The 27,178-nt window shown below is 37.8% G+C and overlaps 2 protein-coding genes across 2 annotated transcripts in view; one reads left to right on the top strand and one right to left on the bottom strand.

Annotated features, from left to right (window-relative positions):
• Window positions 1–12,938, top strand: part of GLDC (glycine dehydrogenase (decarboxylating)) — a 42,673-nt gene extending 29,735 nt beyond the window's left edge. The window contains exons 15-23 of the mRNA XM_009328049.1: window positions 3,519–3,644; window positions 4,520–4,669; window positions 5,136–5,248; window positions 5,872–6,013; window positions 7,677–7,788; window positions 9,063–9,158; window positions 10,354–10,526; window positions 11,227–11,307; window positions 12,303–12,938. Of these exons, the coding sequence (XP_009326324.1) occupies window positions 3,519–3,644; window positions 4,520–4,669; window positions 5,136–5,248; window positions 5,872–6,013; window positions 7,677–7,788; window positions 9,063–9,158; window positions 10,354–10,526; window positions 11,227–11,307; window positions 12,303–12,446 (1,137 nt within the window). The 3' untranslated portion in view covers window positions 12,447–12,938. The remainder of the gene's footprint in view (window positions 1–3,518; window positions 3,645–4,519; window positions 4,670–5,135; window positions 5,249–5,871; window positions 6,014–7,676; window positions 7,789–9,062; window positions 9,159–10,353; window positions 10,527–11,226; window positions 11,308–12,302) is intronic.
• Window positions 12,939–15,559: 2,621 nt separating this feature from the next.
• Window positions 15,560–27,178, bottom strand: part of UHRF2 (ubiquitin-like with PHD and ring finger domains 2, E3 ubiquitin protein ligase) — a gene marked incomplete at its 5' end in the record, with an annotated part of 88,206 nt that continues 76,587 nt past the window's right edge. The window contains 7 exon segments of the mRNA XM_009328155.1: window positions 15,560–16,587; window positions 18,153–18,251; window positions 20,216–20,376; window positions 20,768–20,891; window positions 21,702–21,839; window positions 22,377–22,539; window positions 24,599–24,705. Of these exon segments, the coding sequence (XP_009326430.1) occupies window positions 16,441–16,587; window positions 18,153–18,251; window positions 20,216–20,376; window positions 20,768–20,891; window positions 21,702–21,839; window positions 22,377–22,539; window positions 24,599–24,705 (939 nt within the window).

The following is a 27,178-nucleotide window of genomic DNA, read 5'->3' as shown; positions in this document are numbered from 1 at the left end:
GGGTCAGCTGTCCTGGCTGTGCCCCCTCCCAGCTTCTTGTGCACCTCCAGCCTTCTCAGTCGGTAGAGCATGGGAAGCTGGGAAGTCCTTGACTAGTGTAAGCACTGCTTAGCAACAACTAACACATCGGTGTGTTACCAACATTATTCTCATCCTAAATCCAAAACACAGCACTGTACCAGCTACTAGGAAGAAAATTAACTCTGTCCCAGCCAAAATCAGGACACAACTGTAGTTAACCCCCAGAAGGAATCAATTCTTCCTAGTACACTGTTTAATAGAATTTTGAATTCTAATTTTCTTTTAAAGAGAATTCTTTATTTGCATTTAATGGCAGGCAGTTATAGCTGGAAAATCTGAAAGTAATATTGTTCCTTTAAGTGCTTTCTGAACAATCTGTCATGCCTGGAAGAAAGGCTGTGTTAATTGTAGGGTTTAGGTACAAGTTTAATTGGGAATGAAATAGGTTGAAATACATAAATGTGAGAAGTCAATAGTAGCAAGTTTCATTTTGGAGAGATGATTGCATGTTGGTGATATAAGAACAGCCAGATTAGCCCAAACCAAAAGTCTGTCAATCCCAGCATCCAGTCTTACAGTGATCAACAGCAGACTGGTAGACTCCTATTACAACAAGGAGTACAAGGACAAAGCAAGTATACAATGGTATTTACCCAGCACACGGCCCCAGCTTCTACATATCTGTGGTTTGGGAACTTGCTGATCCAAAGGAATCCAAAGGCACAGCTTATGCATTTTTCTGCAATTAAATCTGATTACTTGACCTCTTATGAGGAGAAAACATTTTGTGGCTTCATCACCCATTATCATATAATCCTATTTCTTCATAAGAAATGCTTCCTCTTATTTTTTTGAACTTGACATGTTACAATTTCATCTAATACCCTCTCACGCTTGAAAGGTGATGAACAGTTCTTCCCTGTTCACAGTTGGTGTATCATGTGTCAATTCTGAGATTTTCATTATATCCTTATCCATCCTCATTTCTGTCTTCCTAGTTGGATTCCAGTTATTTGTCCACCCTTCTCAAAAAAGCTGTCTCATAGCTTTGGTTATCCTCAGAGCTTCCGTGTTTCTTTTTCTTTGTTCTCTATTTCCTTACTAGGTTTTAATGTTTTAATGCAGTTGCTCCCCCCCCCCCCCCCCCCGCCCCCACAACACTGCAAGATCTTTTGAGTGGCAATAGGTTCAAAACTATGATCCCAGTTGTGTATTGTTAAGATTTGTTTTCCTGTGTAATATTCCTCCAGTATATTCTTTTTTGAATGCTATTACTCAGTACTGTGGGTTCTTTTCTGAACTATGCAATCAGTTCTTTTAGTAACCTGGGTGATTTTGTATTAACAGGGTATTTGGCATTTCACTGTATGTCTCCATTATAAACCAATACTGAGTGGGTTGAAATGCTAGGGAACCAGCACAGGTATTTATAATGTTCTATTAGGATAGACCTTTCTCCACAGTGAAAACTGAACATTTATCTTTTTGTTTCTTTCCTGTGTTTTCATGAAATATTTATCCATGTGAACCTTCCCACTTACCCCGCTGGAAATTAGTTTAGGAACATTTTTTAGGACCACATCAAAAACTTCTTGGAAATCTGAGATTAGTTAGATCTTCCTCTTTCACACACTCATAGAGCTGGCTTTAAATGGTAGGAAAATTCCTTAGTGCAATAATATCCATATTTTCTGAACCTGATTTTATAGTTGGCTTTGGAACTCATTTGCTTTCTCAAAATGGGGGGGTCATTGTCCTGACCTCCTGGGAACTATAATCTCTCTGTGAGGAAACTACCTAAAATTGAATAGTGAGTGTTGTCTTGCTCTGTCTTTATTTCTTTGCTGCATCCAGATCACCTCAAACTTCTTGGAAATCAGCCCCTCTTTACACTTAACAAGCTTTGTTTTGTGAGTAGTTTTACTCAATGGGAAGTGAAATTAGGTTGAAATTTTATTCCTTGGACAGTTATCTTCTGATTATCCATGTATGCTTTGCTGTTTCTCTCATTCTATGCAAGAACCTTGGGCTTCTGTGAGTGTCTATGGTTCTTCTATGCTCAGAAATACCCAGAGGTTAACTGCACAGAAGAGTCTGTGGGCTGCTTGCAGTTACTCACACTTAAGAGATTTCAAATATTATAGTAAAATCAAGATAATCTGGGGGAAAAAGGGGGGAAAAAGAAAAGAAGAAAGCCCACAAAATGTTGACCTTTCAACTGAAGGGACTTTTTCTCCTGGGCTGGAGAGAGTAAGTAAACCGGCAGATCAAGCTTCTTGCAGTCAGCCTCATTTGGATTTGGTGCCCTCTCGTGGAAAAAAAGTATCGACATTAAATAACAGCTCACGTCTGTCCGCTTTGTTGCCTGATCAGTAACTTCTGTGCCCAGCAGCTGCAGATGCAACCCAGCAAGGCTGGGTGGCAATCTAGACTCACTTTACATTTCTGCTATGCAACCAAAATGACTACAGGTGTGCCACAGTGCTTCCCGGCACTGGGGCTGGGATCCTTGTGTGTCCTTTCAGCACAGCTGCACAGTAAAACATCGACAGTTCACTGCAAGAAGAGCAAATACCCAGGTGCTGAGTCAGATGGGTCAGTTCCTTGGAATAGCTTTTAAAGTAATTAGTATTTGTCTCAGCATCTTTATGGAACATGAAGTAGAGACCATCGTGCAGTTTCTCATGAAAACAAAGTGCCTTACTGTCAGTTATTTAATGCAGCTAAGTTTGAGTAACTTACTTAATAAACTTAGTTAAGTTAATCCTTCAAAGGGACTCATAATAGACAAATGTTTCAATACCCACATTGAATAGATGCAAAGGATTTTTTTTTAGAGAAGGTATAATTATTGTCTTTAGAAGGGGTGGAGTTCCTAGCAAATGTCTGGAAATATCCTGAGCTCCATCTTCCTAACTATCACTAAACCTACATTTATTTAAGCCAAAGTAGTTATCTTTTTTTCTTTTTAAATGAACTGTGTAGAGCATGTAAGTAGCTGCCTGAAACTTCTTAGCTATAGCCAAAATATTTCAGTCTAAATTTTTGTTTTGAATAGAATACAGAAGAAAATGCTTTAGAAGTCAGCTGGAGGTGTGGTGGAAAGTTGGAATTAGTTTTTCCTTTCAAGTCATTGTACATGTGGAGACTGATTACTGTAAAAAAATTAGTCTTTTAAAAAAAAGGGGGGGTGAGAGGAAAGTATTTTAAATGTGAGTATCTGAGATAATATTCTGGAACTGCAGCCCTAAGTAAGATTTATGCAACAAATGAAACTTTAGTTTCCTAATGAGTATTTAGATGCTGATACTTGAATGGATTTTCTTCAAAGAAAATCGGGTTGCATCCTTCAGTACAAGTGCCAATTTGCCAGTAAACATTCCCTCAAGATTCCTTTTGAAAACTTTGATAACGAGTTGTGGCTGAGTGTAGACCATAATGCTATAAGATTTTTTAACTAGTTATACTTTAGCCCCTGCTTCTTTTTACCTTCTAAGGTTTGCCTTATTCCTAAATCTGCTCATGGTACAAATCCAGCAAGTGCACAAATGGCAGGGATGAAGATTCAGCCAATTGAAGTGGATAAAAATGGAAGTATTGATATCTCCCATTTAAAAGCAATGGTGAGTATTTAATCATCTTTAATTTTCAAGGCGGGAACACTTCTCCTTTACAGGTAATAGTGTTGGCAGCTGAATCAGATTTTTCTTTGAGAGAAAATAGGACAATAATAGTGAATACATGCTTGAAAAGGATAAGTAATTCTTTCGGTTTTTTGCTCACTCAGACACTAGCCATGTGACACTTGTGAGATTTCCTTTAATTTGAGGATCTTTGGTGCAGGAGTGGCTCAGAGAGTCTTTCACACAGTAGGCTCTTTTATAGCAGACCTTTTTGGTCTACATCTACTATTTGAAGTGAATGAAGCATGTTCATGAGTGTGAAGCATTTGAAACTGCACTTTAGCCTTTGCTTAGCAAAGTTCAAGCCCACCTCTGCTGGGGAAGGTGTTGCTAGGCAACTTTTCACTTTCTTGAGTAGATAGGCTGCAGGTGAATCTTGGGAATCCAAGGGATTAGCAGGACACATTTCCAAAAATACATATTTGAGCAGGCTTTTACGGTAGTCATAGAACTGTATTGCTGTAAGTAGCAGGATGGTCATTAGATGACATTACCTTGAAGGCCAGATGTTCCACTTGGCTTGTCTTAAGGTCCCAGAAGTTACTATTATACATATGTCTTCTAATACCATGCCTTCTTCCCTGTTCTAAAGTTCTGATTTATTGAGAAAAGGCTCCTTTTCCATAGGTATAGCTGAAGGAAAGAGCCCAGTATCTTTCGCTGACTATAAATGACTTAGACTACCTGCTGACAGACTTGCTTCTCACCTGTGAAACACTTGATGACTTTAATTACATGTTTTTTGTAAAAATCTTCTCTTAAGAAGCTTTAGGAGCCTCAATGACCTTTTTTTCTCTCTCCCTCCCTGCCACCAGGTGGACAAGCACAAAGAGAACTTGGCAGCCATCATGATCACTTACCCTTCCACGAATGGTGTGTTTGAAGAGGAGATCGGAGATGTGTGTGACCTGATTCACAAACACGGAGGCCAGGTTTACTTAGACGGAGCAAATATGAATGCCCAGGTACAAAATCTCCTAGGTAGATTTATTACCACTGGGAGTGTACGTTTCCTTGGAATAAAAATAGCACAGCAGTACTCAGTTCAGACCATAACACAGCTTCCTCACAAGATGGCAGTGTTTGGGGGAGAAGGTGAGGATTCCAAGAACAGTAATAAAAATTAGATGGTGAAAATAATTCTCTTTTATCTGATTTTGCCCTGAAATGTGTTGTAAGATGTATGAGTTGTTCACTGTTCACTGAAATTGGCTTAGTCTGCCTAATCTTTGTCAAAGGCATTCTTTACAGACATGAATAAGAATTCCTAAAGCAAAAAATTGTTTGCATCAGTTCTTGTTCATGATACATCATGCTAAAGAAAAATGGAAAAACATGTAACATCTTTTTCAAGCTATTTTTCTTGAATGAAGTAACAGGTCTTAAAATGGCATGTAGAGAGTATTTTGAGACACAGTATTCCCTTCACAGGTGGGCCTGTGTCGTCCTGGAGATTATGGCTCTGATGTGTCTCACTTAAACCTTCACAAAACCTTTTGCATTCCCCATGGAGGAGGAGGACCTGGAATGGGACCAATTGGAGTGTGGGTATCTCTTTATTAGCCTTTTCTTTAAAAAAAAACTAAGCCCTTAGTGAATCTTGGTTGGCAGTTCGCTGAAATACAGAGCCATGAATGGGAGAGGTCTACTGTTGTTTGTAAACTATTGTCCTTCTCCAGGATAGTCATGCGCTGATCTCATGAATGGTGAGGTTCATGTGTATGCCTAAACCCTGACTTTCATGTTGGCCCTTTAGTGTGTATGGTAGACCTCACTCAGCAGTCTGTTTTCTGAGTAAATGCAGAGATGATCTGTGCACTTTGAGGGCTGATATTGTACGTAGTCCAGAACGCAGAGTGGTACATGAACTACGTGAATCTATCCTACAGGACCATCATATTCCTTTAAAAGAAAATAATCTTACTCTTTTAAAAAAATCATTTTGATTTGGATAGCTGCATGAATATCTCCTGATAGGTTGAAAACTGAGTGCCATCCTCCATTGTCACCAGTTATGTTAATAAACTTTCTGTTGAGGAAGACATAGACCAGACTTCATGGAGGACTGTGTTTGAAGGAAGGTGAAGAGAAGCTACTGCTGAAACTGTCCAGAAATGGTAACACAGGAACACACATTTAAGTTCTAAAATCAATGTTTTTGTTTTAGGAAGAAGCATTTGGCTCCCTACTTGCCCACCCACCCTGTCATCAAAATACAGCTGGATAAAGATGCATGTCCTTTGGGTACTGTCAGTGCTGCACCTTGGGGTTCCAGTGCTATATTGCCGATTTCCTGGGTGTATATCAAGGTGTGTAGACTTTTATAAGGAGTATCAGCTGAGGGTCTGTTTCAGTTTCAGCAAGTCTGAGGACTACTGGAACCACATGAACAAGTTTAAGAGCAACTTGCCATAAGATGTTTGCACAGACTGAAATGCATATGACTATGGCACGGTCATAGGTTATTTACATCCTTTGAACCTCCTTGTTTTCCAGAAGGACAATGAACATCCTATTGCCATCTCTTGCAATAGGAAAGGATGGCAGGACAACTGCTGTATCTATGCAGCCTGCTTAATTCTTCTGTCTCTTGTCTGTAATAATTCTTGAGACAAGTGGACACAAGGCAGAAAGCTGCAATCAGGCTTGCCCCTCCACTGTCTCTGACATTGACGTTTTCATGTTTAAAAGCTGCTCGGTAATACTGTTCTTCCAAGAATATTTTTTGTTGTATGCTGCAGTGTTTTTATATTTGACCTGTACATAATATTTAACTTTCCAAAATCTGTTTAATAAGAACTTGAATTCCAGAGGATTTTACTGAATTTGAAAACTGAACTTAGTTTTGGCTTTGGATGTGCGACAACTTGATCATGATCTATGTAATTTTGTAATGCCTTGCAATGTAGTGATAAGCCTGCAAATGTTTGGTTACATATATGGAAGTATTCAACCAACAGAGATGAGTGTAAATTCAAATTCTGTTTGGGAGAGGGTGTGCTGGGACTCTGAGCAACATTTAAAGCTTTCAGTGAGAGAAAGAGTTGGAATGGTGAACGTAAGTGCAGTGTCATTCCGAGTACCCTGTAGCCAGTTTGATACTCTAACCATGGAAACTTCCGCTCCCGGGGAAACCAGCTCTTCTGGAATTTGAAATGAGCAAGTATGAGCCGGTACAACTTCCATGGTGGCTTTTCAGCTGTGGGTAAAAATCACTCGTGACTGTAAGCTGTTCCCTATTACAGAATATTTAAACTGTAGTAAATTTTTAAGGGAAATTGTTTCTTCACAATGCAAAGTGCCATCTGTTTACACTGTCCCATCTAAAGGGGCTACCTTGAAGTCTGTTTTGGCTTTCTCCTTTGCCAACTTAACTTCTAAGTGCAGCGTTAAGAATTCAACCACAGCTCAATTCCAGCACTGTCCTTTTGCAGTGCTTTAAGAGAGAAATAAGTGCATCTGTGATCATTTGGCTCTGGTCTTTGTTAATGCACAGCATCATGTGACATGACACCAGCAAGCAGAGTTTGAGCTGCTGGGATAATATGTATGGACAGCACACATAGCTTTTTGGGCAGCTCTCTGGATGCCCTTTCCCTGGGGGTAAGGATGGTGACAGGCAGCATGTGCAGTTCTTACAAGTGTGCTGATGGCATTCTTGAGTTCTGCTCACTTTTTTCTATTCACTTCAGAGCTTCTCAGTTTGAGGAAAGGTTTGGGTTGTTCACTTTAAGCAAAAACTCTTCTACAGCAAGCAGTCTCATAAGCTACGTATACCAAAGTTGCTCTCAAGTAATACCCAGTGCTTTTCTGTGAGTGTAATGTGGAAAAGTGTAATAGCAGTGTGACTGCCATAAAACTAGCCAGATGCATTAAGGTGCTTGTTGTCTATCATGCTTGCCAGTACAAGAACACACTTAGCTTGCTTGGGAGTGGTTTTAGATTTGTTTCTTCATGTTACTCCTCTTTCAGACAATGGGAGCAAAGGGTCTGAAACATGCTTCTGAGATTGCCATACTAAATGCAAACTACATGGCAAAGAGGCTAGAGAAGCACTACAAAATCCTTTTCAGAGGAGCAAGAGGCAAGTATTGGACAATTTGTTTTCTTCTACAAAGCTGACTTTTCTTTTCCTAGTGTAGAAGTTGGCTTGCAATATGGTTCTTTTTTAATGCTACGTGACAACTGCATCTCAAACTTCTCTTGATGTTGTTCACAAGGAGAGAAATAACCTGCCACACTGCTTCTGTGGAGGTATTGCAATGAAACTGAGATACTTGGAAGTAGAAGAAAAAATGCCAGTTTGTAATTAGATGAAATGATGACAAAAGATGGAGTAAACCAGATTGTTCTCCTTGAAGATTAGTAGCAGATTACTGAACAGTAGAAAAAGGAGAAGCAACAAAGTTGAGGCCTCCAAATCTCCCATAACCAATGGCACAACAATTTAAGAACTGGAAGCAGTTTTTGGACCTGTACTTTCCCTTGCACACTTCCTCTGAAAAAACCCCACCCAAATTTCTCTCATTTCTGCTCCTTATTCTCCTTTGTGAGTTGGGAGAGAATCCCCTTGGCAATGCCAAATACTTTAGCCACATTCTATTTCCCTGCTATGGCTCTCCCATCTTGCAGCAGGACGGAAGTAATGAACAAGAGGTGAGAAAATTATCTGTTATAGTAGAGCTACTATCAGAGAATGCTATTTTGCTTGTTTAAGCTGAATGGCACCAAAGAACAGTTGAGTACAGTATGTATGCTCTTCAAAATATATGTCTTAAATTTAATGGAGTACACCTTGGCTAAACCTGCAGGTTGCATTTTAAGAGAATATATTACTTCCGTACAGAAGTGAATGGAAGTTGCAAATTTCAAAAGATTCAGCAATGAAATTGAACAAGGTTCTCCAGGATCATGGATATAAATTTAGATAACTTACGTCTTTAGCCTCTCTATAACCCCAGATTTGAGCTTTTCCCTGGCATAACATGAAACTGATTATCTTGTACATGGCTAATTCAGGATAGCCTAAGACCCAAATGGTGTTGGGCCACTAACAAATCCAATTATTTTTCAGAGTACTTGTAAATTATAGGAGCTACTTTGACCACCCTTTCCTTGTTCTGATCTTGGAAATGAGGCCTCTTCTTAATGTGACGTGGGACTCAGAGGGCCAGTCTTCAAATACTGAGTTGTATATCTCTTACCTGATAATTTCTCAGGTTTGAGTTTTTGCCCAAGTGGATATTTTTTGATTTGCCTTTTTGCCATGTTCTCCACAAAACCAATCAGAATAGACTGCTTGGTAGATTGCATTATTCTCCTAATAAGTAACCATAGTGTACACTTTTTCATTCACAGGTTATGTAGCCCATGAATTCATTTTGGATACAAGACCTTTCAAAAAAACAGCAAACATTGAAGCTGTAGATCTTGCTAAGAGACTTCAGGATTACGGTAAGTCAAGTGTCGTTTTTTAAAAATAGCAGCGCAACTGAGAATTTCCTAAATGTCTTCTAAAGGGAGCCAGAAACATTCTAGTCCTGTGCTTATGGATGGTGAATCTGTCACAATCATTTCAGGTCTCCTCATGTTCATTAACAGCTTAGAGAGATATTTGCATCAATTGAGTTGTAGTAGCTACTTACAAGTCTGCTGGTACCTCCCCAGTTTTGTAAACTGCCCCTTCAAATTTGCGATTACATGACTCTTAACCATTGGAGCAAGTGGGCTGGAGCCAAGAGCTTAGCAAGATTCCATCAAAAAAAAAAAAAAAAGAAAAAGAAAGAAATACTTTTGAACTAGGATAATAGGATTTAAACACTTCCACCCTGATACAGTTTAGGCAGTTTTGTACACATGCTCTGAAGAATCTGATCGTGGCTACTCTTTGGCTGCCAGACAAGATGACCCATTGAACTGCTTGATCCTATGCAACTGTGCTTCTAACAAATGTGTATAAAAGCTGTTAAAACCCTAACCAGTAATACCTCGTCAGTGAAATAATCCAAAGCCCAGTTGCGATACTAAAAAACCCACCCTTCCTGCTCTTTGTAAGGGGGCAGCTATGGCCTTAAATAGGATGCACCACTTTAAATAGACTTTTCAGTAGGTATGGAGGTGAGTTACAGGGATAAGTTTAGTAAAGTTCCATCCTCTGTAGCCAAAAGAGAAGTGTCATGAGGCTGTAGTTAGCAGTAGTGCAGGAAGGGAACACGAGAGACCACCTTTTCTTTTTACCTTGTTTACCAGTGCAGAAATCTATACCTGTCTCACTTGGCCATTCAGCCTGCCGTAAGAAGGTACAGTGACAGAACATTTCTACTGAAGTGAACAGCAGGAACGGAAATAACCCAGGAAAGAAGCAATATACTTTGGGCTGAAAAGTAACAAAGCGATAAGAGCAGGTTTTAAGAGCGTTTCATAAAATCAGTGTGTAACTCTGTTGTAAATAATACAATGGCATTACCCTTCAGTGTTAAAAACTAAGATACTTTAAAAGTCTTTCTTACCTCTACAGTACACTTCCAACACTACCAGTGAGTTCAGTCCTGTAAAGATTATAGAAGGGGTTGAATTTGTGAATGAATTGCTAGCTAATGCATGTATTAACTCATAACCTATTGTCAGTGACTGATTTCTCCTTTATCAGGTTTTCATGCTCCAACCATGTCCTGGCCAGTGGCAGGGACGCTTATGATTGAACCAACAGAGTCTGAAGACAAGGCAGAGCTGGACAGATTTTGTGATGCAATGATCAGTATTCGGCAGGAAATTGCTGAAATAGAGGAGGGCAGGATGGACCCCCAAATTAACCCACTAAAGGTAAGACGGCATATAGGGCAAGTTACCAGCATCAGTTTAACCATTGAGACTCACTTGAGACTACGTGAGCGCGCTTCCTGGTCTTTCAGTACTCTCGAAAATAACTGTGTGCAACAGGGAACACATGAACTTCTTTAAATTTGACTTTTTTCGAAATCTTAAACTTTTGAAAAAGTCAAAATTCAAGTTTTGAAAGTCAGAAGTCTGGCCTTTGCTGACAGAGTAGAGAAAGTTATTTATGCAAGCACATGATCTATAATTTTCAAGGCCGTCTTAAAGTAATGGAGAGATGCTTATTTATCTGGTTTAAGAAGGGAAGTGGAATGACCTTGAAACTGACAGTAAAATAAAGATTGAATGAATGATTTTAGCAGCTGCAGCACAAAATTGCTATAGGCTTAAGTTTTGTTCAACTCTTGTAATGCTGTACTGACTTTAAATACCGAGGGGATTTAGTGAAAAGCTGGAAGCACATTCAAACCTTGGGTAGTATCTTCAGGCAAACTTAAAAAAAATGCAGATACTGGCTTGCTTCCTGTTTTAAATCTGCCTTTTTTTCCCCAGATAAATGGTATTCTCAAGAGACTCTCTAGACCATAATTATTTATATGTAGTAATGTGAACTTTAGGGAGGGTTCACACAGATATGTTCAACTGAATTCAGTAATTTCATGTCCTAAACATGTCTTTTTGCTTGTAGATGTCACCACATACTCTGAACTGTGTCACTTCTTCCAAGTGGGATCGTCCTTATTCCAGAGAAGTGGCAGCATTCCCACTGGTGAGTAAATAATGGGATACTACTGGTGTGGTAATACATAAATGTGCTTTCTGCTCTGTGGTTTTCTGGTCAGTTGGAGATGAAGTAATCTGGCAAGAATAAAAACTTCAGAGACATTTTTACTGTTGCTCAATTTTTATGTGTGTGAGCTCTACAGTAGTTCCATTAGTTTTGTTTTTCAAGGCAAGGAAAAAAGATCTTAAAAAAAAGGCTCTACACAGGAAGTGCAAGCTTGGATTTCTAAATCTCAGCACTTCAATATTGCATATTCCTATTGGAAACAGCCCATTCAGTTCTGACATACTGCACCAGGGACTCCCAAAACAGAGTCCCACGTCCTGACGTTCGAAGCTCTGCTCCGAAGAACTTGGATGCGAGTTTGACAAGATGCACAGTCAGCATGGGGCAAGCCACACCAATGTGAGCCTGCTACAAATAAAGGTCAAATTGGAGCTGCATACATCGAACTTCTTCAGAGCACTACATAAAATTGCTTCCACAATCTTAACAGCTAAATATATGTGTAACTGACTTTTCTCACCTAAAACTGAATTGCATCTATTTTATTGCTACGTGCTGCTTCAAAGAGGAAGAATTTAACTTCACCTGTGAAGTTTGCCACCTTGTTCTATATATTATAACTATATTGAACAGCACAGGTCTTGGTAGTCTCCTCCACTTTTCCTTGGTTCCTATCTGTAAGCCAGTTATTCAAAGGGTCATAGTTTTCTTTTATCCTATGACAACTGCTTCTTTGCAAGCATTAGTTAGAGGACATGGTTACACTTTGTTGAAAATCTAAATATTCTTTTGACTGCCAACTCTATTATACATGCTTGTTAACTTTCAGGGACTGCAAATAGATTTAAGTATGTCTTCACTTTAAAAAATACACTTTTCCAGCATTTGTCATTCTTAAAACTTCTAATGTCTGTTACAATTATGTAGATTTGCTTAGTAGAAAAATTAAAAGTTATTTTTTCTTCTGTACTTAGCCATTTGTGAAGCCTGAAAGCAAGTTTTGGCCCACAATTGCTCGCATTGATGACATATATGGAGATCAACATCTGGTTTGTACCTGCCCACCAATGGAAACCTACGAATCTCCCTTTTCTGAACAGAAGAGAGCATCTTCGTAAGACTCCTTCCAGCTGCCTGGATTTTAGAGTCCATCAGGATGGCCTTTTCCTCCCAGACCTGATAGGGGATTTATATACTGTGTATATTTTGGATAATCACCGTGTTTGTTAATTGAATCACTGCTCCGTTAAAATGTAAATACAATCAGTATGCTAGGTGTAAACAAAATGTGATTGTTCCACAGCAGTTCATGTTGAAGTTGCCTTGATTCCGCATTTTGTCTGTTTTGTGCTAAAGTTTTAACAATTAACACCCAATTTGCAAAGTGGCACGGAAGATATAGTTAAAGTAGAAAAGATGCAGATGCATAAGGCAATAGTAATGAATATTAACTGCAGGAGTAATTGTTTATATTCTGTAAAAAAAGATGAAGTAGATTGTTTAATTTACTTCATGTATTACCACTAGCATTGCTAGTGTTAGTATTTCATACTGTTTTTTTTACCTACCAATGTTAGTACTCTAATAAAATTGGTCAGAATTCTAAGTGTTGTCATGTTCTGGCTTTTAACTTTTCAGCTGGATTTATCCAACAAAGTATGAAATTATGAAGCTTAAGTTCTGATTTGTTGAATTGCCACAGCAGTAACAGCTTCTACACAAAGCAAAATACTGGCAGAGATTAATATTGAAATAAATCTCTGATTTTTTTTTTAATGAGCTAGAATGATGAGTTTTACTAAGCAGTAACAAACTTAACTTTTTTCTGTATCAATTTTTCCTTGTAGTTCCATCTAATCCTCTCCTCTTATTCCGGAGAAGGCATGAAACCCCTCTGCTAACAGACTGTGAACTGATTAGTATGAGGTTAGATCTTGTTCGACAAAGTATTCTCCTTCCACAGTTTCTCAGATCTCTTATTTTGGATACTGGCTTTGGTTTATACAGTGCACTCAACTTGCCTTGCTTTACCATGTAAGTCTACAGCTCATGTAAAAACTCATTCACAGCTTTAGCTCTGGCCCTCCAAGAATACCGACAGCACCCTGAGACCAGAGCCCAACTGCTACACACAGTGACACATTCAATTACTCGGTAGCCAGAACGCAGACCTTAAACAGGAGCCTCTTCTGCTCTGTTCCCGGTCAAACTTACATAAAACCGGTCCTCTCACCAGTTACACAGACAGACTGTACGTATTACAAGCACACCTGAAAGGAACCCGAGAGCGGGTCTGTGCAGATTCATTTGCGTTTGATGGAAGTGAGCACCCCTGTAGAGACGAAGTCATTCAGCCACACGAAGCAGGATTTTGGTGAATGAGGAAGCAGGTACTGGGGAAACACTCAGACTGGGGAAAGTACCACACAGTTTTGTACCGTACAACCAGCAACTACTCGACCTCTTCTTGAAGGTCTACCTGCACGCTCATGCCTGGGAGCTTTCTTTGAAGTGACACAAATGAGGCTAGGGTTTACGGCACTATTTTAAGTACTGTACTTTTGTGTCCTTTATAGTGAAAGTTTTGGGACTGCAACTTTTTCGTTACCTACCTTTAGACTTCAAAGGGGGCTTTAATTACACAGAGAGACTGCAGATGACAGGAGACAGGAATGGATTTCGTTGAAGGAACGTTAGGCCAGGTATCAGTTTTGACGTGAAAAGCTGCACCTAGGTCCTAAAATGTCTAAATATGTAGTGAAGAAAATTAGAATTTTATACTCTAGAATTTACTACTGAAAAGGGCATCTTTCAGTAGCTACTGATACAGCACTAAGGGTGTAAAAAATGGTGAAAAAACACTGCAAACTTGTAATGTGAGGAAAGGACAGTCTTTTTGCATTGCCAATCTAACTCCACAAAGTTTTGTCAAGCTACTTTAATGTTTGTTAAAGGCAGTTTCATGTTGCTTGATTGTGTCTGCCACTGAAAAGATATATTAAAAAATTGGTTTACATATCTTTGTATTAAGCAGAGAACTTCCCATTGTTGACCTCAAACTGACAAATTTATCTCATCAATTAATTGGTAAAAGCTATCAAACGGAAAAAAGCATTAAAAGGTATAAAATATTTCACAGCACTCAACTATCAGGTAAAAAGTCACAAGCCTTATCTGCTTACTGCACAGATGCAATGGTTGTTACGAAGGTAAAATTACATCTGTTTTGTCCGTAAAATACTGAACTACCATTTTGTAAAACATAGCAGTTCAACAGGATATAAGAACCTGTCTACAGCTCTTTTAAACCGTATGCTTAACACTAATACCAACCCACCTACTGAACGAAGGCTGAACCCTCATTCTAGTAAGCACAGAAAAAGCTGAGGAGTTAAATCTTTCAAAACTGTCCAACAATGCCTGGGGTTTTTTTTGATATATGACTAGAGAGATAGTACCAGCATTATGTATTTTTGATGCAACTGAAATCCTAAGCAGAATGGGGGGGAGAGTGGGGAGACAGAGAAGTTACTTATTCCAGATGAAGTGAATAAGCCGTTAAGCTAACTTTCAGCCACAAAAACCAGCACTGCCACGTGCATCTCAACGATCGGTTCATTACCATAGCAGGGTAAGGGCAAGACTTTAAATCACTGAGAATGACATATATACTTCCATACACATTTCTACATATGCCTACTTTGCAGGCCTACAGGCTGTTAGTGCAGCCCCATGCCTACGGTGGGAATCTCTGACTGATCGCTGTGCAGGGCACATACAGCTCCCAGCTGCCCTGAGCTGGCTCTGGCAGCGAGCACCGCTACCGCCAGCGGGGCAGGAAGGGCTCCCTCCGACCCTGGTACATGGACTGAGCACCAACAAGCCTCCTTCAAATGCTCAGTAGAGACTAGAGTAGCTACATGACAGCCGCTGCTATAGAGTACATATGAGCCCATGGATATCGATGTCAGGTTGTTGGGTTTTTTTGGTGTTTTTGTTGAGAAATGAGTTAAGGAATATAAAGCCTCAGGTCTGAAAAATAAGAAGCCCACCTAAAGAAAGCATTTAGTAATCTGAAAAAAAAACCAACCTGTAAAAATGTTATGATTTAAATAAGTGGATAATAGTAAAAACAAAATTAGCAACTTTTCTGAATCATAAAATATTTAATAAGGTATATTTGGGGGGGGGGTTTTTTATTTTGTATATAAAATTTCAGATCACAATATGAAGCGATTTGAACCCTCTCCAAGCTAGCACTGCCTTCAATGCTGTGTAGATGTATTGCCACTGATACAAGACCTACTAAAAGCATACAGTTTAACTAATACAGAAGTGGCTTTTTTATATGAAATATTTTTTACACAACTAGAGTGTCTTGAATACCCTCTTTAAGTGCAAAAAACACAGATCACTTTACACTAATGCAGCAACAATGCATTCATATTGTTCTCATTAGTCATTAGTAGTCAACTTGCATAAGATACAAGAAAAGCACAATGAAGCTCACAAAAATAGACTAAAAATCAGCCTGTTCTTGCAAAAAAATACAGCATAATGGAAGAAAAAGACAAAAAAGGATTATGCACACCACAGAATTTGCTGTTCTTCAATCCAGCTGGCTTAAGTGCTGTTTCTGGTTTTTTTGCTGTTTTTTGTGGGTTTTTGTTTTGGTTTGGGTTTTTTTTTGTAAATCAAACCACATGGACCAGGCACAACTAATATTCAGGAGGCAGTGTGTAGCTAAAACTTCACTAACTTTTTGTCATCCCCACAATTTATTTTCCTCTGTCCTGAGGTAGTTACAAAAAAATAAATCATAAATTAAGCATCAGCTAGGCCAGTAAAAGCTGAGGCTTTTCTTTTTTTTTTTTTTCTTTAAAAACTATTTGTTAACCGGCCAAAACTACCCTTGATGTTAAAAGACAGCTGAGAATTAGAGTTCTCACTACACCAAAAAGATGGCTATGAGGGGAAGAGGGTTAGCTGCTTCAAAATGTGACAACATATTGAGTCCCACCAAGCTGGCTGGTCCACTGTTGAATTTCCCATGTTTATTCTCCTTTACTGTCTATAAAGTCACTGGGAGAAGTACTGAAGGATCTGAGCACATCATCGTCCTTTACTGTAACCAGGGAAGAACTGGTCCAGTAGTGTCTGAAGTATCTTGTTGGGAACCATGGTGTAGCCCTTTCCCAGGTCATAGCGGCAGGCAGGGCAGGTGAAGACTTCAGCTCTGAAGGAGCGCTGTAAACAACTCTAGGTCAAATAAAGACAGAGAAGTAAATTGTGAGAACTTTGTTTTAGACTGACAGCTTGACCAGCAAAAACTAAGGAATCACTATAGACCAAAGATGCAATCTGCTGTACTACCAGAAAAAAGGAAGTCATTACCAAGCCCTCTGGCACCTACCTCTGCCTCTGTGACTAAAATGTCCTGACAAAGGAACTCTGCTCTGGGATGTGAAACAGTGAGGTTGGGAGGAGTTAAAACAAATCACTACTAAGATTTCCCCTTCATTTCCACTAGTGCCTTCCTGCGTACCACAGCCACGTCTGCAGCTTCCTTCTAGCTTCCTGGTTAGATTGCTACAGTTTTCCAGACCTTCATTTCAAGAGGAAGGTGAGTACACCAGATATATTGTTTAGGTAGCAATTTCCATCTACCTCACTGGATGAGATTCAGTTAAGCCTTAAAGACATATGTAGAATAATACAATCTCTAACACATTAGCATCAGTGCTGCCCTCCTTACTGTGTTACCACAGGCTGCAGATAGCCCAAGCATGTGAGCTGAGTATCAGAAATTTATCAGGGCAGATCTGTGCCCAAACAGCAATAGCAGCTTACTATCAAACTATTCCTTACAACTTTAACTGGATATTCTTTTGTATTTGCAAATATTTACTGACATCTTCAAATTCTGTGCTTTTTGAGTTTGTTGCCATTCAGCTTTCTCTTCTCCATGGTTTTCCAATTTCTGTAATTCTAAATATTAACCCCTTCATAATACTTCTTATGTTTTTTAAGGAGCCATAATCATTCTATGTCTGCAGGCCAGCCATAACAGCACGGTGATTTTTACTGGAGCGATACATATCTTCTTGAACAGTGAACTTGCATTATCAGATATTGTACTGGGATGATAAAAGTCTGAGTCCTTTTATGCTTTTAGGCAGAAATACTAGGTATGGCAGGCACAGTTCAAATATGCACAATTCAGTGCATGATTCTATACGCACTCGTGCCACAAAAATTAACTCCAGTACAAACTGGATTCCTAGCTCCTTACACTATATCCAACTGACCAAGATTTTAGATATAGAAGTTATAAATTGAATTCTGTGGCCTTCCTACCAAACACAACCAATGCCAAGAATAACAAGATAACATAACTTACTCTAAATAAGCCCAAATAATTTTCTTGTATTACGCTGCATCTTTTCAATAACTCTTATTAAGAGTGTTATACAGTTATAAAATCTGGTTTTATTCCTTAACTAGGTAAAATTAAATTACTGTTACTGTACCAACATCTAGCTCCTGGACCAAACCAATTCCTAGTTTAATTCCACTGATCACAAAGGAATGACAGCAATGGTAAACTTCACTCATTATGTCTATCAGGAACTATACCAAACGTACTTCCATTCTTTATTACATAAAATTAAGGTTACACAGCAATCACTGAACGCAAACTTGTTGCATGTTTTTGCTCAGAATGTCAGGCAATAATTATTGTCTTTCTAAAACACATATGGCTTTGGTGACTGGTGTCTCAGAGCCAAGAAAACAGCCCAGAGCAAGACCGAGTTTATTCTTACTTTACAGACGTTGTGGAGGCACTCTGTTGTCACTGGCTGGTAAACCAGCTCCTGGCAGCAGACACACATAAAGGATTGTTCCAGTTTCTTCAGAAAATTCTAGTGTAGGGCAAAGGAATAAAAAAGACAAACTCTATTACAGTTCTCGTAAATGCCACTTATTACATAAAATGAACTCCCAGAAGTTCTTAAGTCCTCCATATCCATGGAGCTTTCTAAAAGTAATCAGGAAGCAGGTCTGTAACTGCTTAATTTCCCTGCTCTTCCACGAATCAGAGAACTAATGTTTTAAAGATTATTTAGTTGTTTGTATGAGTATTGTTATAAACAAAATGAAGCAGAGCGGAGGGCCCCTCATGCCTGACTCTTAGCATAGGTCAGAAAATTTAGTAATTGTGTTTAGTAACTGCTGCTAGAAATTTGCATGTCCCTGAAAGAGGTCTGCTTCTCTGCCAAGGGAACTTCTTCTGCCTAAAAAAGCCACTTCTGCACCTCCTCCTGTGCTTATGGCTTATGGGTAGCTTAACGGCTGCTTCTCTCCTCAGGCCAAATTCTCTGCAGTGTGTAAATCAACCTCCCTGGTTTTTAAATCTTCTCGGGGCATCTCTGAGGAATCTCAAGATAAATTTATATCAGGTGTTTTACACACACTAGCATGCTTATCTCTGGCATGTCAGTGATCTCCAAGTATCTCAAGAATACAAGCTTGTGTATAGAAAAAAAAGGAGATCAATGGGTAATCAAAATATGGTTCTTTGTAATAATTTTTAAAATACCAGATTTATCTTAAACCACATTTTATTTAGTTAAAAGGGAAAGTGGTTGTTTCAAGCAGAAAGGTTTACATTTCCACAGTAGCAACCCAAAGCTACCTGTGATTCCCATTGCTTTCAGTGGCACCCAAACAGAAATCTCACCAAAATTATGGGTAGGAATCTGTAGAAAAATGACTTCTCAGTCACTCAACCGCTTTAATTACTGTTTTCTCCTTTTTACAAACACATATCTCTATTGCTTGTCATCATGCACAATTTTAGGAGCTGAAATTCCTTCTAGTCATTACAGACACTGGATAGAAGACAGGTAACAGCGAATAACTTTACACTGCCTGTTCCTACACAAAGGCAACTGCAACAGCATTTTAACAAAAACTAGTACTGTAAGTGGAAGAACAGGGAGTTATAGATGCTTTTTCTGTTACAGAACCACCATAAATAGCCACTGGTGATTCTCAAATAAACTAATTATGTATGTCCATTTTTAGATATCCATTTTCCAACCAATGGTTTGTTTTTCACTGACTTGAGTTTTACGAAGTTATTTTAACTTCTTAGTGCCTTGATTTCTTCTGCAAAACAGCTAAAATAACTATGAACTTGACACTGTTAAGACAAATTATCACTGAAAGACATAATATTTCAGGAGATATTCCTTTTGTGGACTTTTTTTATACTAGTGTCTATAGCCTCTTCAATCTTGAGCTATTCTTGCTATTTTTCTGACATTTAGGGGGAGGAAAGTATTTTCTCTGTTACTTAAGGTTCCCTCTCTACAGAGTGGGATAATCTAGATTTGGCTGAAAATATTTTCATTTCATATCTAAATTTGAAGATGACGGTACTTCTATCTTCTTAAACAAAGCAAGCAAGCTGTATTTTCTGTCATAAAATTATTTTCTGTCTAAACAAAAAGTAGTGACTAGAACTATCTTTCTTCATGTCTGACTTCTCACATCAGCACAGCACAAAAATACATTTATAATTTCAGAGAAAACACACTCCCTTCAAAAAGGAAAAGAAACAAAAAGCCACTTCTAACTTCAAGATGTTTTTTGAGCAAGAAAAAATCTCTATTATGCAGGTGTAAACTGAGCCATCAATAGCAAGTTGTACAAGCAAGGATTATTTTCTTGAAATCAACGTCTTACAAACAAAAATAATGCTAGACACAGTCTGTATCAGCAAAAGTTCAAGCAGCAAATTAGGTTTTAAGAGAGCTCAAGATTTCTCCTAACAGTCTAAAGAAAAGGTGAACATTAAAAATTATGCATGCAGCAAACATACTGGTCCTTCCTTAAGAGAAGCAAGTACTTCATCCCACAGTTTCTGGTTCATAGAGTCTTCTCTAATCAGCCATTGCTGCTCTTGGGTCAGCTTGAAAGCCTCTCCTTTCCCTCCATCTCCCATCCTCATGGCTTTGGGTGTATTCATAGGTTCCTCTATACCTGCTTAAGATTATGACAATCAGATGCAGTAACAACAGAGTGTTAGTCTGAACTAATAAAAGGGGAAGACAAAACTGTTTCTAGAAGGCTGAAACATGGATTACACTCATGAAGTGCGGCAATCAAAGCCCTACTCCAACTCATACTGTTCAGCGTTGTTTTGGACTGCACACACAGTTGCCCAGAAGACTGTTCATTTTTCTACAGAGCTTAAGAGAAGAAAACCCCGTAAGAGTAGTAAATAGTTTTTTTCTTAATTACAGACCATGTACTTATCAGTTTACATTAGTATTCCAAACTTCACACTTCCGCAAAGTTTTCATGATACTGGCTTAATAAACATAACATGACAGACTTTGCTGATGAATGTTAAAAAAGTAAAAAGAAATACCATCATCAATTGTCCTTTTCTGGTTTCCGTTACTCTGACTGGTTGGCTCCTGTTTCACAGTTTGCTTTTTAACCTTATCTTTCTTCTCCTTACTAGCCATGGCTTCCAAATAACCTTCTGGATACTAAAGTAAAAAAGGACAGATTTAAAACAAAACCCACTGGCATACAGGAATTCCCAAATACCAACAAGACTAATTTCTAAAAGACTTTAAAACCCTGTGACTACATATTGAAATAACTAAAAAATAATTTTTAAAACGCTACATGATGGAGAAAACATTTAAATTAGTATTTATTATCAAGAAAGTGTAGTCAAGTCGAAGAATCTAATCCAGACTAGACTGTATTAAAAGGAACCCCATATCCATACCTATGCCCTTACAACTATACAAATCAGTTAGACAAAGTTGAAGATCATGGTATCCTGCAAGTTATACCATTGCCTTGTTGAGGAAAGAAACAGTATGTTAATTCTTTCCATATTTCATGGATTCTGCAATGCCCAAGTGCTCACGGGTCAGTTCATTTCTGTGCTGAAATATGCTACCTATACAAACTCCTCAGTCACATGGAGAGAAAAATACATTAAAATGCACAGGTTTTTTGATTTCTCAGACTCAACTATAACAATAGTCGCTTGTAGAAATTCTTTCCAGCTTAACAATCACAAAACTGGATTCAAAATCTTAATTTTCCAATCCATATATGCAAAGCAATTCACTGCTAAGGCAGAAAGCTTCATCCACTGTTCCTTCTGCTGTGTCACTATTACAGGATTCTTACAGTCTGCAGATAATCTGTAACGTTTTTTGGCATTAAATCCTGCCACAGTACAAGAAAAAAAAGGGGGCTTTAATTTAACTGATTTCTATTTCTGGAATTTGTTTACAGGAACTGAGAATAAAAACAACTCTGCGAGTCCTGATTCGAACCTGTACGCTCAGACCCAGTTTCTTTGACCGCTCCATTCCTTCTGAAGTCCAAGGTGCAGGCTCAACATCATCTCTCCTCAGAAGATAGCGCCAAACTAAAAATCCACATTTTCCAATTTCTGGCCAATATTTCACCACCTAAAGAACATTATAAAATTACTGCCATTATTTTATCACAAGCCAAACACATGCATATAGTCATACTTTAATTGTTCAAGAAGAAATGAGAAGGCTAACTTATACATTACTATTATACAGCAGCTCTTCCCTCAGGTGCAAAATTTTTGTATTTTTGATAAATACAGTGCTCTTAAAAGGCACACACCTTTATTTCAGATGCTGAGAAGTCATTAAATGCACAAAAAGCTAGGATATAGTTGGAAGGAGTGAGGAAATAATTTCATTTCCAGGGATAAATATGACTCAGTAAGCATATATAAAGTAGCTTACATATTCAACTTCATAAATTCTATTATGGATTATGTTCTGTTACAATTGCTCTGAATAATTTCATTTCAGTTCTTTGCAGAATAAGCTAAGGCTAAAAAGCTATCATGGAAAAAAAGGAATTATTTCTTTTAAGTAATAATGCAGAATTTGCAATTTAACACATATGAAACTTCTTAAAACAGCTGAAGAAAAATGTTATGTTGCACTTGGCAGCAATCAGAATACCTTGTAAATGCCATCGTATCTGTTGCCTTCCTCTGGGGCATATTTGCTGATCCGCCGTCCTTTCGAACTGCGCACTACTCTGACTGGCTTACCAGCTCTCCAATTCTTAGACTCTGCTCCATTTTTGTCATCCAGTGGGGCATCACAGTTAAGGGCCAATGCCCTAGAAAGAGATTTAAAATCTTCATAAACCAGATTGCTTCACACAACAGATTTTTGAGAATTAATGTAATTAAGTCATATCCATTTCCATTGTCTAAGTACGCCTTATCAAGCGGCATAGAACTTTTTTCTATATTTTTTAACAACTGCAGAACTGATGGAAGCAATGAAATCCAGGCTACCTATGAATCATGAGAAAAAAAATGGGAACGCAAAAAATTTTGTTGTCAAGGTTCCAGATGAAAACTCAGCTGATATTGCTAAATAAAACAAACCAATCCTTTTAGATTTAATATTCTTAATTTTAAAAAATAATCCCTTCCTAAATAGCATTGAGGGAATTAAAAAAAATTATAACAAAAGGCAAACTTTCCCTATTGCTATTCCCCATTAACTGCAGATTTTAAGGCTTTTCAAGTGTGTACAAAAAGCAATTAATATGATGAAAAACACTACAGAGAAAAAAGTACATAGTAACCATTCAAAAAACTCTAAGTAATTTAAATCTCTCACATAATACATAAATTGCCTCAGAGTATGAGTTAAATAATAGTAGCTAACTCAAGGACAAGCAAATCCCTTTATCCACTAACAACACGAAGACCCTCTTCTAGAAACCTGGAGCAAGACAGTGTGAATACCTACTAGACCAAGCTGCCCTAATGAACAGTATTTCTACTACCACAGCCTGATTTGACCAGGGATTGAAAACCCTTTCAAATCAGTCTCAAACCAAACCATGGATCTCAGAACAGAAGAAAGAATGTGGTTTATAAACAGCCATGGTACGAGTATAAAACCCATATTGTACAGAACAGTAAGAGACAGGCATACAATGCCAACTTTAAAAATGTTTCTTATATAAAAACAAAACTTAAAAAAGGAAAAATATCTGGACAAGCAAAACCAATACTGATTTAACTACATGGAATCATCATAATCCTCAGTATCAAAGTGCTTGAAAACTTTTATCAAAATCAGTAACTAAGAGCAGCACCTTTTCGTACTCCATGCGCACTAACGCCTGCAAAGCTACAAGGCAAGCTCTGCCAGTGGATTTCTCATTTGCTAAGAGTGGAGAAACACTGAGACTAAGGAGTCCAGCTTTTAATTCTGTTTCCCAAAGCAAGTTTGCTCTATTCACTAAATATGCTTGTAAACCTATTGCTTAAACCTACTTCCATCTTCCTTCCCTCCTTGTTCTTGTTCACATCACGTCCCCTCTCTCTCCCTCCCCTCCACCTTTCTCAGCAGCCAAGCCAGGCTGTTCCTCTCTCTCCTCTAAGTACCACCAAAAAGCTTGAAAGAATCCCTCTCCACACTGCTTGACAGCAGCGCAGAACTTCATACCTAAAAGCAGACCTGGCAAAGAAAAGGTCTCGGTCAATCTCAGCACCCCAAAGGTGTTAAGTGGTCAGTTGCATAACAGAGATTATGCTCTTAGAAATAGAAAAGGATGGAGAACATTTTGTTCAGGCAGGCTTTTAGAGGACATAAAAACACTTTATGCAGATTTCTAATTCATCTTTTGGACATATATTTTCTTTTTCAAGCAGCTGTTTTTGATAAAGCAACACCCTAATTCCTTGCTTTTCACAGAAAACGATGATGGAAGAAAGGGCTAGCAAAATAGGAAAGATTTCTTTTAACATGGGAAAATGAACATGCTTTCTTCCTACTTAAATTTCATAATTGATTTAATCACTGAAAAAGAAACTTAAAAAGAAACACCCAGAAAACTTCCACCCAACAGTTTTGACAAACTTCTCATTGAATTCAAACAGTCCTCTGAAGGAAATTGTAATACAATTTCAACCAGAGACATGACTACTAGCTGCACCAGCAATATAGCAATGTATTTCATTTGAGGTGCAAGTGTTTCTTTAAATCAACAAACGTAATGCTTGATAAAATACCTCTCAGCAGCAAGAGGCACCACTGTTTACAAAAGTAGCACGTACAACAGTGAATGAATATAGCAAAATGCTAGTTTTAAATTAAAGCACTACAGCCTAGCTCTTTGTTTTGGAATACTTTTTAATTTTATCTTCAAAACTTACCTATTCATGTGTGTTAATGTCTGATCAAATGAATGTTCTCCAATCCTTTTATTGCCAGAAAGATCTCTACCTCCACTCCCAGTGTAAGTGAATTCATCTCCTCGATCCTGTGCAAGAAGATTATCCTCTGTTTAACACTCCGAAGTAAAGCAACTCAATTTAAAAAAAAAGTGACGTCATTTGTTCTATTTACTCAGACAGAGAAAAACTATACTCCAAGGCATGGAAAGATGTGTTTTCAATTTTAGCGTCACTGTCCTTCTACAGTAGTTGTGCCAGCACAAAGCTACTGGTCTGGATGTTACATATTCACCAGAAAATTCTTAGTAAAAGATTGCCTGCCTTAAAATATTGGACTTTCACAACTTTTAAAAAGCTGTTTTTGAAAAAAAAAAAAAAAAATTTCTGAGAAAGGGAACACATTCTAGCAAGTGGTTACTTGCTCTAGAGCTTTCATTTACTTTACAAGAATATCATGTTTGTAAAATACATAATAAATACCTTGGAGGGGTCACTTCAGCTTGTGCAAGGGGCTAAGTGCTAATAAGTACAAACAGCTCTGCCTTATGTACAAGGCAGGTGCTTTAATGCAATAATAATCCCAGCTCTTCTGACCTAGTAAGAGCTTAAACTCATTTAGAGTTGCATTTTGTAGGCTGATATAATTCTGTAGTATATTTCCTACATAGAACTTTCTTTAAATTGAAAGAAGGTTGATAAAATCTTTTACCACGAACCACAAAAACAGTCAAAATCTACATACACATAAGTAAAGCCAGCATTACTATTTTCTTTAGGAAACATGTCACAGACGTTGATATTACTCCTGGCAAATTCAAGTATTTCTAGAAAGATACAAATATATTTAATATATCTCTTTGGAGATGCAAATTTTGTATAAAGCATGAAGCAATAGTAGAATATAAATACTTAATAGGAAAATAATGTTTATATGAATTTTTATAGCAAAAATCTGAACGTACTTGTATGCAGTAGTAAAATTCAGTCAATTTCTTACCACTATTAAAAGTCTGACATTATTAAGGATCCAGTGCAAGACTGTTACAGATATTTCATGACTGACAATAGCGGAAAAAGAGAAAGTTAGAAAGAGAAATGCTGGTTGAACAAGGCCATAGATTAATTATAGAAATTATGTTTATTTTATTCTGTACAGGGAAAACCTAACAGAAATTCAGCTGCAGTATTAGAGTATTTCTCGTTGAAAATTCATCTAGACATAATAACAAAAAAAAAATACTCAAAACCTAACAAAGACATGTATAAACTCTGGTATATCCTTTCTTAAAACAGTCTACTTATGCTCAATGAATCTCTAAAAAATAACAGAATTAGAATGATGTTGTACAAGGACAATATATGAAAAAACTTCAAAAGAATGAAAGACTGACAAAACAAGAACTATTTACTAAGAAAGGATGTAAAATAAACTGTATAAAATAAGGTATCACAGAATTGAGCTATGTTTATTTTTTCAGTGATTGCCAAGGCAAACAAAATGCGCAGATCACACAAAGATGATTGTGATAATAATAATATGAATAGGGATGGATTTGCTTGATGGATCAGGCCCATCCGAACAAAATTGCATTTAACACTGAATAAGAAGCTTGTGCCAAGTTCAGAAAATTAGCAAGATGTATCTTGGAAAATCATGAATCCAGAATGATTTGGCTGTCATAACAAAGAAGAAACTGAACACATGTTCATAGTGTGACAGAGTGGGGAAAACTACTAAAGCAGTTTTTTGATGTACAAGCAGACATAAACTGAAAATGGAAGGTGATTTTTCCCTCTTTTTAGAACATAATGTTGAGACAAATATTGAAATGACATATATATATAAGAATGTAAAAAAAAGAGGAAAACCAGAAACACTACATATGCAAGCAAAATGGAGAAAATTATTTACAAGACAAGACAGGTTCTTGACAAACTGTTTTGTTTATCAACAACTAGGTAGAACAATCTTCATGAGAAGAAAGTACTAAATAGACTTTTTTTTGGCACAACAGACAAACATAAATCAAGGACAAATCGCTATAGACTTAAGCCAAAAAAACTCAAGCGAGAAGGCATAAATGCAACAGTATTCATATTTAACTACTGGAACACACTTCTATGGAAAATGGGTTAAATGCAAAAGGGCTAAAAACATCAAATTTCCAATGTTTTCAGAGAAAGACTGAGTGGTTCTCTGGGTGGTACTCTTTAACCACAGGCAACCACAAGACATTGTGCTTGAAGAGGTAGCATGGATATAAGGCCTATGCATACATGCTCACCTCTTGAACAGATTCCACACCTGATGGATAATTAAAGAGAAGCAAATGTAACCTAAGTGTTCTATGCATAAATAAGCAGAACTATAAGGATTTGGGGGAAACTGGAAATCCAGGGGAAGGAAAATGGAGGAGAAATGGAACAATTATGAAGCATAATTGTTAAAGGTCAAATAACAAGAAGATGGCATCTTTTAACACCCCCCAGTGTAAGGAAGGCTCATTTCTAATCTACTTCCCAGAACTACACTCGCTTATTTCACATCAGGTTGGGGGG

This window comes from Pygoscelis adeliae, unplaced genomic scaffold (assembly GCF_000699105.1).
Source record: "Pygoscelis adeliae isolate BGI_AS28 unplaced genomic scaffold, ASM69910v1 Scaffold45, whole genome shotgun sequence".
NCBI lineage: Eukaryota > Metazoa > Chordata > Aves > Sphenisciformes > Spheniscidae > Pygoscelis > Pygoscelis adeliae.
Note: the sequence above shows the minus strand (reverse complement) of the source record. Positions and strands in the feature narration are given on the sequence as shown.